Below are 14,548 nucleotides of genomic sequence, written 5' to 3'. Positions count from 1 at the left end.
CCTGACGGGCTCTCTGCTCCCCAGGAAACCTCTACTCCAGGCTGGTCCGTCTGGAGGGGGACCCCGTTGCCGTGCAGATCCAAGACACGCCGGGGTGCATCCAGGTACGGCGGCGCTTCGGATCGATCGGGTCTTCTCTGCCACCCAAAGGCTCGGCTTTTGAGCCCCAGCTTCCCTGCAAGGCCAGGCTTAGTCTCCTAAGGCAGAGCTCAGGCTTCCCCTGGGACCTGTCTAACAGCGCGATGCGTGACACGGGCTTTGTACTTACGACACGGGCTTTGCACGTTCACGACCCGATGCCGCGTTTGTGCTGTCTGTCGTGCTCCAGGTGCAGGAGGACTGCGTGCAGGTGCTGGACTCCCTGTCCAGGTGTGTGAAGTGGGCAGAGGGCTTCCTCCTGGTCTACTCCATCACAGACTACAGCAGCTACCAGTCGGTCCGACCTCTCTACCAGCACATACGCAAGGTCCACCCGGATGCCCGGACTCCTGTCATTATCGTGGGGAACAAAGCGGACCTCCTCCATGCCAGGCAAGTACAGGCGAAAGAGGGACTACAGCTGGCAAATGAACTGGGCAGCCTGTTCTTGGAAATCTCCACAAGCGACGAGTCCCAAGGCGTCTGTGATGTTTTCCAGTATCTTTGCAAGGAGGTCAGCAAACTACAGCATGCCGGCAGCATGGACAGGCGGCGGTTGTCCATTATCCCTCGCCCCAAATCTCCCAACATGCAAGATCTAAAGAGACGTTTCAAACAGGCTTTATCTTCCAAAGTCAAATAACCCCCCCCCGATGACATCCCGCGTGATTCAACAGACTTTGTTTTTGTAAACTAGTCAATAAAAATCTTTATTTTTATACTAATGCCAGCAGTATGGAAGTAAGTATGTCAAAGCTTGCGATTTCCTTGCCGTTCTCTCTTGTTTGACTGATTGGGTTAGGGTTTTTTTTACCAAAAAAAAAAAAAAAAAAGCTGCCTAGCAACTAGCATGGAGGTGGTTGGAGAAGGGGATTTTTGCCAGGAGGTTTTGATTCCATTTCTGTTTTACAGTGCTCAAATGACTTTTTTTGAGCCTCAGTTTCCTGTTTGTAAAATGGAAGTGATGATGATGATGTAACACTCACCTGCCCTTAACAAATGGGAGATGTGGTGGTGGGGGCGCGGGGGGGGGGGGGGGGGGGGAAGCTCTATTAAACATGAAAATACAAAATTGTCTGTGAGAATTCTAATAGGATCGCTTTCCTCCTTCAATGACTACTGTTTTGCTTGCACCTGTAATTGCCCTGAATGATGATAAGCTGTTAGCAATGAGTTCCGATTTCTGACGTGCTTTAGAGATGTATCCCGCAGAATTAATCTTTTGAGCCCAAAGCATTTAACAGGAGGGTTGAGTTTCTCCTACGGATTACGGTGGGACAAAGTGCTGAGCAATCCGCAGCAGAGGAGTGTGTGGGATGGCTGTTGCTTTCTCTGGAGATGTGTGATAGGAAGGACTGATGCGTAGGTTCCCTTTACAGAAAATAGCTACGTTTAAAAGAAATCTTTATCTTCCCCAGAGCAATTTTGTAGCCATTGGAAACAGGTTAGACTTTTCACTCCTGTTTCACAGAAGCTCTACGCCATACGAGAAGGGTTTTTGTTAACTGTTTGCTGGATGTCTAAGTGTGGAACATGGGTTTTGCACTTCAAATATACCTCTGAAGTATGTGCATTGTGTTGGTAAGAAATAAAGCTCTGCTCCATGCTGAGTAGAAAGTATGGAAGGGGGGAAACTTGCTGTGCTCGCTCATGCACAACTCCAGTAAAGTATTTTTTTCTTTTTTTTTATTATTTTATTTTCATAGGTTAAGTCCAAAGACCTTTCTTGCCTTTGTTAGGAAAGGCAGGTAACTGCTGCCTAAGTCCCTTGTAGTTAGCAGGCAGTATCTGTTGTTTCTGACCCCTGGGACTGAAAACTTTCTGGGAAACCTCCACTCCTGACCTGCCATGACAGTCTTCCCAATCGTGGTAATCAAGGGAAGGGTGACTGAGCAAGATGATGCTCTACGAGGAAGCATCAGAGGCCCATTTTGGTGCTGGGTAGGGGTGTGGGATGCCAGCAGCACTATTCCCCATCCAGGGTCACATCAGCCCAGGCATGCTACCTGTCTGTCTCCTCCTCTGAAGGCCCTGGGCTGCCCTGCTGAAGGGTTGGGAGAGCTGAGGGGAGGCAGCTCCAGGCCTGCAGGACCTCCAGCCTGAACTGGGAATGCAAACTGGCTCCAAAACTCTTGGACTAATGGAAGCGCAGAAGCACGGTGACAGCCTGGACAAATAAAAGTAATGTTTAAAACACATTTTAAATATTTCTTCACCGTGAGAGTTGTTCTTCTGAGCCCAGGACTCTGGACTGGGGGCTCGAGGGGAGCAGGGGGCCAGGGTTGATGAGAATGAGCGTGTTCCTGGCAGACTCGAACTCGCCACGCAGGCCACATGTTCATGGGGAAAGTTGAAGGGGAGTTTGAAAAATCACAAGTGGGATATTTATGCAGCATTTCACAGTCCAGAAATCAGGAATACCAAATTGTTTCCAAGAGAAATTACCACTCTGATACAGTTTTGGTAACTTTTTTTAAACTGTAGCTTTTGTCCTTGGAAATGACAAAGCTTGATTTCCTACTCACGCATCCAGTACAGATTTTCACTGAGCAAGTTGCTAAAGGTATCCAGCTCATACATGGGCACAAAATATGCTGAAAGGGCGGGCAACATGTACCAGACCTCTCTGCATCTCACCGTGGTCATTGAAGGCCAGGTGAAAAAGAGCAATAGGCATCAACCTCTGGTGGCTCCCACTTGCCCCGCTGTGAGCCTTTAGAAACCACCAGCCACTGTCCTTGGCTTTACCATGGCACGGGGGGGAGTTTGGTCAGAAGGCTGCCTGGCATATGAGGGGGAGAGATGGGCAGGAGGGTAAATACAGTGATTTTCCCCACCTCTCTCCTGTGGGGAGAGCCTAAAGAGATGCCTCTCATTACATAGGTGCCCACATTCAGGTGGAGGTGCAAACCCTCCCATTCCTTCCCCATGCTGTCAGGCTGGCTCAGCCACGTGTCAGGAGCAGGATGAGGCCCCTCAGGGATGTGATTGGGAATCTCACTGGCTAAAGCGTGCCCGTGGCAGGGAGGGAGGGCTGTCCTGGCCTGCCTCCAGTCTAAGGCAGCAGCTGAGCTGGTGTGTTCTGGGTAACGTTTTTGGGTACCAATACATAAGTTAGGCATTTAAGCTGTTTGTCAGAATTTGCCCCAGCTGGCACAGATCTACCTTCGCCCAGAAGTTTTCAGCCCATGCGACCCTGAGCTGACAGGCAAAGCGCAGGAGGAGCCCACTGGCTCCCAGCTCCCTTTACCTGGGTATTTTCTGCAGTGCCGGGTGAGCGGGCAAAGATAGGCACACCAGGGCAGGGAGGGAAAGCCATCTCTCGAGTGCTAGCAGAGGAGTTCCAAAGCCTTGTTTCCTCTGGACCACAGCCCCTTGCACCCTCCCTACCGAATCCTTGCCATCACCAGTCTCACCTGGAAGCCAGGGCAGCTACAGGAGGGTAAGTGGGGCATGGCTGGGCCTTTCTCCTTGATCAGAGGAAAATATATGTCTGCCTCCTTCCTCCCACCACCTCCGCTATGAAACAGAATCACAGCAATTTCCTCTGACAAGACGGATGAGTGGGTTTTCAGAAGCAGGGACGTGTGCGGCATCACGCACTATTATGGCTGCTACTACATCAGCATCTCCCCCCTGTTGGGCTATTTTGTCTAGTTATCTCCCAGCACTGAAATCATCCAGTAATGCTTTAAGATTTCATGAATTTTAAAATAGCTGCTGCTATCAACCTGTTTCCCTGTGCTTCAATTCAGGAGCCGCAGATCCCGAGGCAGAGATAGGGATATTTTCTTCAAAAGGCTTTATGGATGTTCCCTCACTTTCTGCCCTGCTTCAGCAGCTCGGTCCCAGGCTGCTTCCTCGCTGCCTCCTGGCAGGGCACAGGCTATCAGCACATGCAACAGCCAGCGCCGCAGGTCCATGCTGTATTTCTGTGGTTTGTTCAGATGAAGGGTGGTGGACAAGATGGCCCATGGATAAGAAGAACCACATTCACTTCGTGGGCAAGACCTGGGAGCAGACAGGGAGCAAAAGTGGTTGAGGCTTGGATGGACGGACGACTAGAAACAAATCTGCATCCCACGCCTAGACATCCTATAAAAAATTTTTAGTCCTGGGGGACTTCAGTAGCTTTTGGTGAAGCTGCTGTTTATTTAGGAAGGTCTGAATAGGTTCAGAACAAAGTCCTTTAGGGAAAGCTGATCTTCTGCAGCAGTTGTTGCACTTGGCACGTGATTGCTGGCTATTCACACCAGTAAGGCATCAGGATCTCTTCAGTTGCTCCTAAAGCCAGGATCCGAAGCCAGTTGTCCTTCTAGGAGCAGTATCTCCAGGGGTGATGCTGTCGCTGCATCACTGCACCGAGGTACCATGCAATCCTCCAAAGACCCGTCTTCCTGAGAAACCTTCAGAGACATCCCTGAAAAGCTTATCATGAGTTAGAGCATGGCCCACAAACAACGGCTTAGCTTGGATTTGGGGTAATTAGTGACAATTCAGACTTCCAGAAACCCCCACTGATTCTCAGACTTGCTCTTCCACAACTCTCCTCTTTCCACCTCTCTAAAAAGGAGAAAGCAATGCCTTTTTACTGAAAATGGTTTTCAGATAACTGGTTTATGAGGGTTTCTTACTACACTCATTGCTTGATGCTCTTGACTGAAAGAAGCATAAATACACATTGTGACTTGTTATGCCGGTATACGTTGTGGAGCATAACCAGTTACATACTATCTTCCCACACTACCTAAAGAAAAATTAGGATGTAGAAATTGAACATCCATTTTGCTGGCCTATGATACTCGACTTACAGCTGAAAAGCTGTGTAGTAAACTTTGCATAATGATTATAGAGCACCATAGATGCTACAGCTGGGGTTTTTAAAAATGCACTTGGTTGCTTACTATCCGTGCTTTCCTTCCTGGACTGAGAATAGCCATCCATAGGAGAAATCCTCTCCCAGAGGCCTTCATGGTGTATACAGGTGACTTGCTGTGTATAGGTGGCTGCTTTAGCTCCATGCCTCATCCTGTGGGCTTTGCTGGGTAAGTGCTTGGGCAAAGGCGTCTGCCCATGAGCCTGGGCTTGCGGGGTCACATTTCAGTGAACTGTATTTTGGTCTTGATCTGTGCACCATATTGCCGTTAAAATGTATCTGTCCAGGAAATTGCGCAAGGCTATTTAATAGTCAACCTGCATTACTGGGAAGTGGTAATTAATTCTCAAAGCTGGGATGTTTCTCTTCTAAGGCTCTTTCTCCATTACTAAAAACATCCTCTTCTCAGGTTTCAAATGGTCCTTGTAAACATTTCATAGTAATTCTGCCCCCCCTTGGGATGGTAAGCCGATATCAGCAAATACTGTTTCTGCGCGCAGCTCTGAGAAGAGGGGACTAAACTCCCCCCTTGGCTGGGCCAGCGAGGTGAATTACAGACTCCAGTCCCGCAGCTGATACTTCCTTCCCCTCCTGCAGACAAATCCCAGCACAAGGCAAAGCAATGCTCCTGCTGTCTGGGTCTCACAGCCCTGAGCCCTTCCTGGAGCCTTCAACAACATGGTTTGATCTGAACCACGTTCAGCAAGCTGACCTCCCACTGATACTCTTTCTTTTGGTATTAAGAAGCCCGAAGGTCTCCTTAACCCTAAGAGAGAAAACTGGCAGAAGCCTGAGGAGCGCAGAGATCATGGAGAAACCCCAATAGCAGCAGCGTGGTATTGGCAACCCCCTAGGATCTGAAGCAGCTAAGGAGGTGTTTCCTACGTGTAATACAACAGCAGGCGATAACTACAGATGCAATTAGGCTGGTTTCAGTAAAAATAGGTGGGGTGCACTCAGCTGCTGGCAAGGAAAAGGCCTGGATGCCACCCTGTGGTGCCCAGTGTCAGCGATGGGGGCGACTGTCATGTGTCGTTATCAACCCCCCCTCCCCCCAGCCCCCAGAAGTTAGCCCTGGGTCCTGCCCTGCAGCTGGGGGGACTCCCCTCACCTGAATGAAGACATCTCAGCAGCTTCTGAGCACGGCGTCCTCTGCAGCCCATAAAGAGAAGGAGGCATATCTGACCATTTTGCTCCTCCATAGGGAGCAATCACCCTGGGTGAAACCCCCACCTTGGGAAGCCCTTCCTCTCCCTCCCCTCCCCCCAAGTCTGTGCACCCCAGCAATGAGGAGACAAGTCCATGGTCCAGATTTACAGTATTTTGTCATTCTTCAGCATCTTTGAGCAGCCACATTTCCTCTGCCTGCCTCTGAACTGAGTTGGGAAAAAGCTGGCCTGAGCTTTAGACATGAAGTAACCACTCCATCAGCACAGGCAGGAGGGACATTTGAGGGTTTTATGCCAGAACTATGATATTTTTTTACCCTTTCATGTCTCAGGTGGTATATAGAGGCTAAAGCAGAGAGCGTTGTTTGGGTTTATTGCATTCTTCAAGGTGGCCAGTATTCCATTCAAGTGGCAGTGTCCTGTCAGATGAAGGGTGCTTAAAAGACAGCATTGGTCAGGGGGGAATTTTTCCATCTGTCCAAGTGCTGCTCACATATTGCCTATTAAAAGACCTCCTAAGGGACCATTCTGTGGCAGTTGCACAACAAGGCTTTGGCTGTCATGTAGAATGCACGAATGAGCTACAGTACCTGCTCTATGCTAGGGATCCCCATGCCTTGGCCATCCAATGGGGGGAAAGATGCTGCATCACTTCAAGGAGGGCCTGGAGAAAGCACCAGTGCTTCTGCAGTGAGCACAAGCAGGTGCAATTCTGCAGGTGGGTTCGACTCCATTTTCCTTTAAACAGCTACCAGCAGGTGATTTGCTATTAAAAAGGTATATAAAATGTCAGATCTGGAGGTTTATGTATTTTTCCAGCACATAGCAAATGAATGGAGGTGGAGCATGACTTCTGGAGTCCCTTTAGTATTTAAATAGGAAGATACAAACGTAAGAGGTAGTCTGAGTCTCATGTGCCTATCTCATGCCAATGATCTTGGTGTAGAAGAGCTGGTATAGAAATAAGGACTATTGACAGGAGGCAGAGGTCTAGGCTAATTCAGGCTCATACCTTGAAAATAAAATATGCATCTGATTGTTGAGGTGCCTGCTAATTTTAGCTCTGGTTTTGAATAATGGAATAGCATTATTGGTCTGATGTAAAACTGTCCATATTTCTTATGCAAAATTGCCATCTCAGTAGTGAAACAGCCTGCTTTGATTTTGCCTAGATACTAAAGAACAGCGGACAATAAATATGCATGCAATTAGGCGAATTGGAGTGAACAGAGAGGTATTGCCTAATATAGCTAAAATTCCAAGAACTCATGCATCAGATGCAATGAATTGTTTTCCCCAGATTTTGATTGATTCAGGGATATTTCTGAGCAAGCTTGCTTAGGAGATGTTATAGTCCATTTGCTTTTGTTAATGAGATGTTCAGATAGCAAGCTGATAAAATACAAGCAAGATCTGGAGCAGAACTGAATTATTTTAATCTGGGCAATGAGCTGCCTGGCTGCCTGCATCGTCCCCTTGCACAGTAAGGGGAAAACACCGGAGGAAACTGGCGCTTTCATGAGTCCACCTCCACATGGACACAGCAGAGGAGAGGTAAGGAGAGGCCACCTCTGCTCCCCACTGCGCTGTGCGGACACGTGCCTTCGAGATGGACAAAGGACACTGGTAATTATAAAAGCTTATTGCTTAGGTGGAGGTAACACGGTGGGCTCCACTTTTCACTGCTTGTACCCTCCCTGATCTTCAGCGTCCTGCTAGCAGGGAGCTGAGGTGGGGAATGTGACTTACAGCCATGGGGGAGGCTTCTCCTGGCAATCAACCTTTGGTTTCCACAGCTGTGCCTATGCAAGGCTGAAAGGGGGCTGGTGACCAAATCCCAGCCCCAAGGCCTAAGAGACACACTCTGCCTAAAACTAATTGTCACTAGATTAGCCTGGTCTACATGAAATACCATTCATTCTTGGGCGTCTTCTGGGCCCTCGGGGATACTCAGGTCCCTAATGATAATTTTTCCCTTTTTCTTTCTCCTGCAGTTCGAAATATTGAAAAAGCTATGAGAGCTGTGTTTGAGCCCATGAGAGTGGCGTTTTTATAATGCAAAATAGGCTTTGCGTGGTGTGCCATGAGGCGTGGGATGAGGCTTGTGGAGGCATTTTAGGGTGCAAAGCCCCATAGGGTCCCGTTAAAGGTCATGTGGAAGGAACCTAGCACCACCCTGTCCATGCTATCTTTTGGGGACAACTTGTGGGAGTGAGGTGTTCCCAGAGCAGTGCCTTGGAGGGAGCTGGCTGGGGCCACCCATGGCAGAGCTAGGTAGTGAGCTCTCAGCTGGAGCGGGCAGTCAGAGGTCCACCACAGAGGTCCACTGCATGATCCTCCTTCAGACTCCTGAAGACACAAACATGTTCGCTCCAGTGAAGACCAGGATTTTTCTCTATAGCTCACCACTAATGTGGACAGTTTGGCTCTTTGCCATTCCCCTTCATGTAGGTGCAGGCTAGTTTTAGACCCTTCCTAAGCCATCTCTTTGCCAGATTACCCAAACCCAGGTCCATCAGCATCCGCTTGCAGTTCATGTGCTCTAGGCCACTGACCACCTTGGCAGCGCTCCAGTGGACTTTCTCCAGTTTCTCAATGACCTCTTGAACTGGGGGTCCCAAAGTTTCTGGGTCAGCCTCACCAACACTGAGTAGAAAGGGAATAATAACTACCCTCTGACTGCCAGTCACATTGTTCCTATGCATCTTCAGTATATGGTTTGCCTGATTCACCTTAAATTCTCACCAAAGTCTCATGGTAAAGCCCAGGTCCTTTCCTGCATGGCTATTACGTAGGCAGTAGGACGCCATCCTACGCCAAAGCACAGGGTTTGCACTGCTCCTGTCGAACTCTGAGGGGTTTCTATTGACCCAGGTCCCAAGTTTGTCAAGGTCCCTCTGGACTGAAGCTCTACCAGCTCTGCCAAATGGAAATAGATGTCATTGCTTCTAATCTATTACCATCTGTAAATGTGCTGAAAGTGCCCTCTGTGTCATTAACCTAGTGACTGATGAAAATATTGAACAATATCAGCTTCCGTGCCATTCCCTGGGGTCCTCTGTTCATTACTGGCTTGCCAGATGGCCCATCACAACATTGATTACTATTCTTTGACCTAATGGTCCAGCTAATTTTCAGTCCATCTAACAGTTTGTTCATCCAACTCATGTTTGCTCAGGTTTTGCATGAAAATGCTGTGGGAGACTTTCCAGTTGTCAGAGCTGTCCCTGATGACCGTGAGTTTCTGATGGTGGAGAGCAGTCACATCAGTACCCTCAGGTGAATCCCATCTGCTCACCTGGATCTGAATACTTACAGCTTCTCTTGGCTGACCCTCATTTATTGCTCCTGCCATTGATTGTCCTTCTCCTTCCAAATCATGCTGGACATATAAGGTGTGAGAATAGTCTCTGCCAATGAAAACCTATGCAAAAAAGGCATTGAATTCTTCGGTCTTTTGCTTATCATCTGTCAGTGGTTTGCCACCCCCATTCATTAGTGGACTCACAATTTCTACAAATTTCCTTTTGCTGCTAACATACATGTAACATCCTTGCACGTTTGTCTTTGTCCCTAGTCAGTCTAAGCTCCAGTTGGGATTTCTCCGTTCTGATTTCATCCCAAAGTGAATGAACAATGCTTGCATGCTCCTTGTTGTTGCTTGCCCATGTTTCCAATTGTTGTTCTCTCTTATTTTGCATGTCAGTTAATTGAGAAGATACTTGCTTAAACAAACTCCTGTTCTTCCTGCACAAGGGGAGGTTTGCTCCTGAGCTGTCATTTCCATATCCCCCCTGGGCCACAGTTACTCTTCTCTGACCTCCCATGCCTTCAGCTGGGCTCAGGGTAACAGGTCATAAGCACTCCTTCTTGGGATCTCACCTCCAGACCGCAATCCCCCACCCATTTGCACTTTGGGCCCACGGCACCAGCTCAGATCTCGCCTCATTTCTGAGAACCATAGGCTTAGTGCTGAGGACCCCTCCTGCCCTCAGGCATTTCCACATCTCAGCTCCCTCCTGGTGGGGCTTCTCTTCTCTCCTCCACATCAGCTGTAGAGAAGACAAGAAGTAATGGATCTAAGCCGAAGCATGGTGATATAGGCCAGAAATTTGGAAATAATTTCTAAAAGTCTGGACAGCTAGCTCTGGAAAAGGAGCACAGCAATCCCATAAAATCTCACCCTTCAGAATAGTAGTAGGGTTAGGTGTTCCTGCTCTGGGGCTGTGAAAGCTGGACAAGATCCTGAGCCCTGCTCAGCCCTGGCTTTCTGTCATCTCTTCAGTCTACCATCTGCTTTGTTCAGCTGTGAGTCTCTGCCCATTTCAGCTCCTTTTTCCACATGACCAAGGTCTTCAAGCAGCCTCCCCAACCCTCCCATTTCCTGGGCTAGAGAAATGCATTTCATTCCTTCACTGTCAGGAGCTTCATCTCTTCATGGCTTGAACCACGATGGAGCCATACAAGTGGGTGCCTGCGAGAGAATTAACTCCTTGCAGAAATGTCCCATTATCCTCACCTGGGGAGCTGAAGGCTGCCAACCAACCCATCAGCCGTCCTTCCCAGAGCACCCAGCGAAGCATGGGGAGGGTGCGCTGCCAAGAATTATCATCTAGAAGAATAAATCAGAGTAAGTTTTCCCTTGACATGGTTGCCCTTGACTAGCATTGAGATTACTGCTGGGAGGGACAGATCCAGCACCCTCCCTCTGACAGCCTGGGCAGCTGTCTCGGGGGGAACCCATACCCAAAAATGTGACCATCAGCTGTGGCTTGGACACTACTGAGGGGCTTTTTTAGATGACTTAATTTAGAGAATCACTCAGCAATTACCAGCAGAAATCTGGTCTAATTATCATCATTTCTGCTCTCAGTAGTAACTTCTTTTTGGTCTCCCCATGTTTAAAAGCAACAGAGCTGTGGTCTATGGTCCTGTGGTCAGGACACTTTCTCCATCTCCATCCAGTTCAGCAGTGTATCATGGAAACATTGAACCACCTCACCAAGCCTGGGCTGAAGCTCTTCACTTGAGCGTGTGCATCTCCAGGAAAAACAATGGCATCTGATCGCATTCGCCCTTCCCCAGTCCTCCTGCAGGCCAGGTTTGCCCCACAGGAGCTGCAGTTGAGGACCCAGATGCTCGCTGCTGTCCTGAGTCACAAATCAGCATCTCTGCTCCGGTTAGCTAAAGCCAGATGTGACAAAAGCAAAACCAACCCAAGATCTCCACATTCCCTAATGAAATCAACCTATTTGTTGGTGAGCTTGTGCAAATCTGAAGCTTCATAGCTCCTGAAAGGTGGTTTATAAGAATATTAACCCACGGATGTTCGCTGCTTTGCTTTAGTTCCCAGTGAACACTCAGGATTTGCTGCAAAACTGTGAGCAAGGTGGGATCTAGTTTTGGGAGGGTATTTTGCACACTGCAAAGGGTGAGGGAAAGGAGGAGGATATTTCTTTTGTGGGGTGAGTATTGTACACATAACGGCATGCACTCAAGCAAGGAAACTACAGACCCTACAACACAACTGCTGTAATAGTTTACAGCATTTAAACAGCATTTAAAATGGGGAAACCTCAGGAGTCCTCCTGCAGATTGTCAACACCAATTTTTGTCCTAAGGACACTTTAGAGCAGCAAACTCCTTAGTGAAAGATTTCCCAAAGCAAATGGAAATGAGGAAGACTTCTATTTCTTCTATTTTCTTTCTGCTCCTGACCATAAACTGTATAATCTATCTACAAGCAGGTGGACTGAGAGAAGATTTTATTACTGACAAGCACTGAGTGTTTCTCCTTCCTGAATAATAAAGATAGATTTGTGTAGCCATTGCTGCTGCTCTCAAGAAAATGCAGTTTTCCTCAACAGAAACCCTCCACAAAGACAAGCCAGACTGCTTTTCTTATTAATTTTTCTACATTATTTCTAATATTATGTATTTTTGCATTCAGCGTACAAGTCCCATGGTGTGATTTCGCCTAGATGATTGTTGTAAGGGCCAACTGAAATATTCTATTCTATTCTATTCTATTCTACTCTATTATATGCTATTCTATTCTAAAAATAGACTTTTACTTAAAAACCCTTGGGTCCTGGAGATGAATCTCTGCTGTCATTCAAGACAAATTTCTGGCCTTCACATGTGAAAAGAAAAATGATGGGCTATGATCTAACGTGACCCAAAGGCTCAGAAAATGAGAGGACATCCTGAGCTCCAAAGCTTTTTTCTTTTTCGAATTGTGTGATTTCTAAGTCAATCTACTGATATGGAGACAGATGAAGGAAGGTGGGAGGATGGCTTGTAGTGATTTTCTCCCTTCTCCAGCTTTTCTGTACTTGGAGGAAATGGCCATGCAATCCATGGGAGGGAGCTGGGGAAAGTGGTTTCAGCAGAATTCATTGGCTCATAGAAGCGTGGGAGCTGAGGCTCTTGAGAGGACCCTCTTGGGAGCTCCAGGCAGGGGCTGGCTGTGCTTTGGGAAAGGAACCGCTGGTTACTGTACATCACCTGCTTGTTTTCCCGTTGCCCTTTTCTTCTTCGGGGATTGTTGAGCCCCGTGATTCACCCCTTACGCTCAGAGAAAATGTTGCTCACTGGGGACTCAGACAGCTTTAATCTCCCCGGGGCTGTGCTCGGAGGCTTGAGCAAGTTGTCACCAGCAACAGCTATAATTTGAACCAGGCCCTTGTTGCTATCAATCCACGCCGGGCAGAGGGTTGTGCTCAGCTGGGGGAGCCAGAGCAGGCGGCTGAGGAAGGAAACCTGCAGGAAGGAGAAACTTTGCGGGCACGAGCCTGAGCTGGGGGTCGCTGCCTGGGTGAGGTTGCATGGAGGACAGGAGGTACTGGCACCATCTTAGCACTGAATCAGAGACATAAGGCCCAAAGAGGATGGGATGTGTTCATTATTCCTGTCTCCTAAAACAAGCTCAATAAGCATCGCAGGGATCAACGACACGTAACCGCCCTCTTACCCCAGGGCTAGTAGGGTCCATCTGCACCAGAAATGTATAATGTTCAGAAAAGTCTCTCTGAGTCTAATTTGCCTCTGTGCACAGGCTAACACCGAGCTCACAAATCACAAGGCACCTGAGGAGGACGTGTCGCTGCAGCAGGGAGTACCCTTGGCTGCGTGGAGGCCCAACAGGGGGATTTTGCTGGCTGTCCCCAACATGAGACCAGCACGTGGCAGCTCAGGCCAAGCACAAGAGCGAGCACAGGAGAAAGTTACAGGATGTTTTGAAAAGTAAAGGCTGGTTTTTTCCTGCTTTTCAGCATTTAATAAATAAATACTCTCGTCTTGCTAGCATTGTCTTGGTAATGCATAGCTGTACTGGTTTTGTGTGTGTAGTATCGTTGTGTTAGATGTCTGTTGAGTTCAACGTGTGCACATTTGCTCCTGACCCCCTCATCAAGCAGAGGCATGGGCTCCAGGCCTGCTGAGGGCAACCTCCTGGTCCTCTGCGGTGGGGTGCAGGGTGGTCCCTGCCCGTCCCTGTCCCCATCCCTGTCCCCGCTCCCCTTGCTGGGGTCCTGGCTCCCCTCACTGTCCCCTGTTTGTGCCAGGAGGGTGGGCAGCACTCCTCCAGCCCAGGCAGGGCTAGGCACCCTGTCCTCCTGTCATTGCCCAATGTGAGCTATTGGGGGTGGTGGAGGTGTTTGCTGCGCGGGTTGGTGTAGGTTTATTTCCTGGAGAAGGAGGTGAATGGAGGAGCTGATGGGCTAGCAGGTAATTGGATTTGTTTCTGCTGCAGTGGCCTAAGTAGGTGATGGATGGTCCAGCCAAGCAAGAAGGAGCTGCTGTCATCCCCTGCTAACACATCTCCTGTTTTTGTTTTTTTTTTTCTTCCGAAGCCCCAGTTGCATTAGGCAATCTCAAACACTCTGTTTCCAACTCCTGGGTGCTTGACCCCTCCTCCAGAGCCACCTCCAATATGCAGCTGCTGCCTGGTTTTGGCAGGGCTGGGCTTAATGCCTCTGAAGCCCAGACTTACCTCTTTCTGTCAGTAGGACACAGTGGCCCACGTGCCCAGGCTGCTTCAGTTTGCCCTCCAACACTAGTCAGATGAGGAGAAAATGTGAGCAATTTGCTGGTTTAACTTCCCACAGATCATTTTGAAGACACCAGTCAAGTTGCAGATGGCTTGTGGCTTTTAGGAAAAGTGCTAGGAGATTTCTGCAGCATGGCTGCTGATGCTCAGCTGAGCTGCAGAAGCTGGGAGAGAGTGTGAGATAAACTGGGAAATGCTGCTGTGGGCTATGCAAGGACATGATGTTTGATCAGTGGCATTGGGAGAAACTTTTTCAGTTCCAGAGATCCCCTCTGCCATCCTCTGCTGACTAAGATGCTGCCAAGAGCAAGTAGT

The 14,548-nt window shown here is 48.6% G+C and overlaps 1 protein-coding gene across 1 annotated transcript in view; it reads left to right on the top strand.

Moving 5' to 3' along the window:
• Window positions 1-781, top strand: part of RASL11A (RAS like family 11 member A) — a 1,425-nt gene extending 644 nt beyond the window's left edge. Inside the window, exons 2-3 of the mRNA XM_035902561.1 lie at window positions 25-104; window positions 329-781. Of these exons, the coding sequence (XP_035758454.1) occupies window positions 25-104; window positions 329-781 (533 nt within the window). The remainder of the gene's footprint in view (window positions 1-24; window positions 105-328) is intronic.
• The last annotated feature ends 13,767 nt before the right edge of the window (window positions 782-14,548 follow it).

Source organism: Egretta garzetta, unplaced genomic scaffold (genome assembly GCF_000687185.1).
Source record: "Egretta garzetta isolate BGI_Z169 unplaced genomic scaffold, ASM68718v1 scaffold279, whole genome shotgun sequence".
NCBI classification, from domain to species: Eukaryota; Metazoa; Chordata; class Aves; order Pelecaniformes; family Ardeidae; genus Egretta; species Egretta garzetta.
This window is presented reverse-complemented; position numbering and strand designations above follow the sequence as displayed.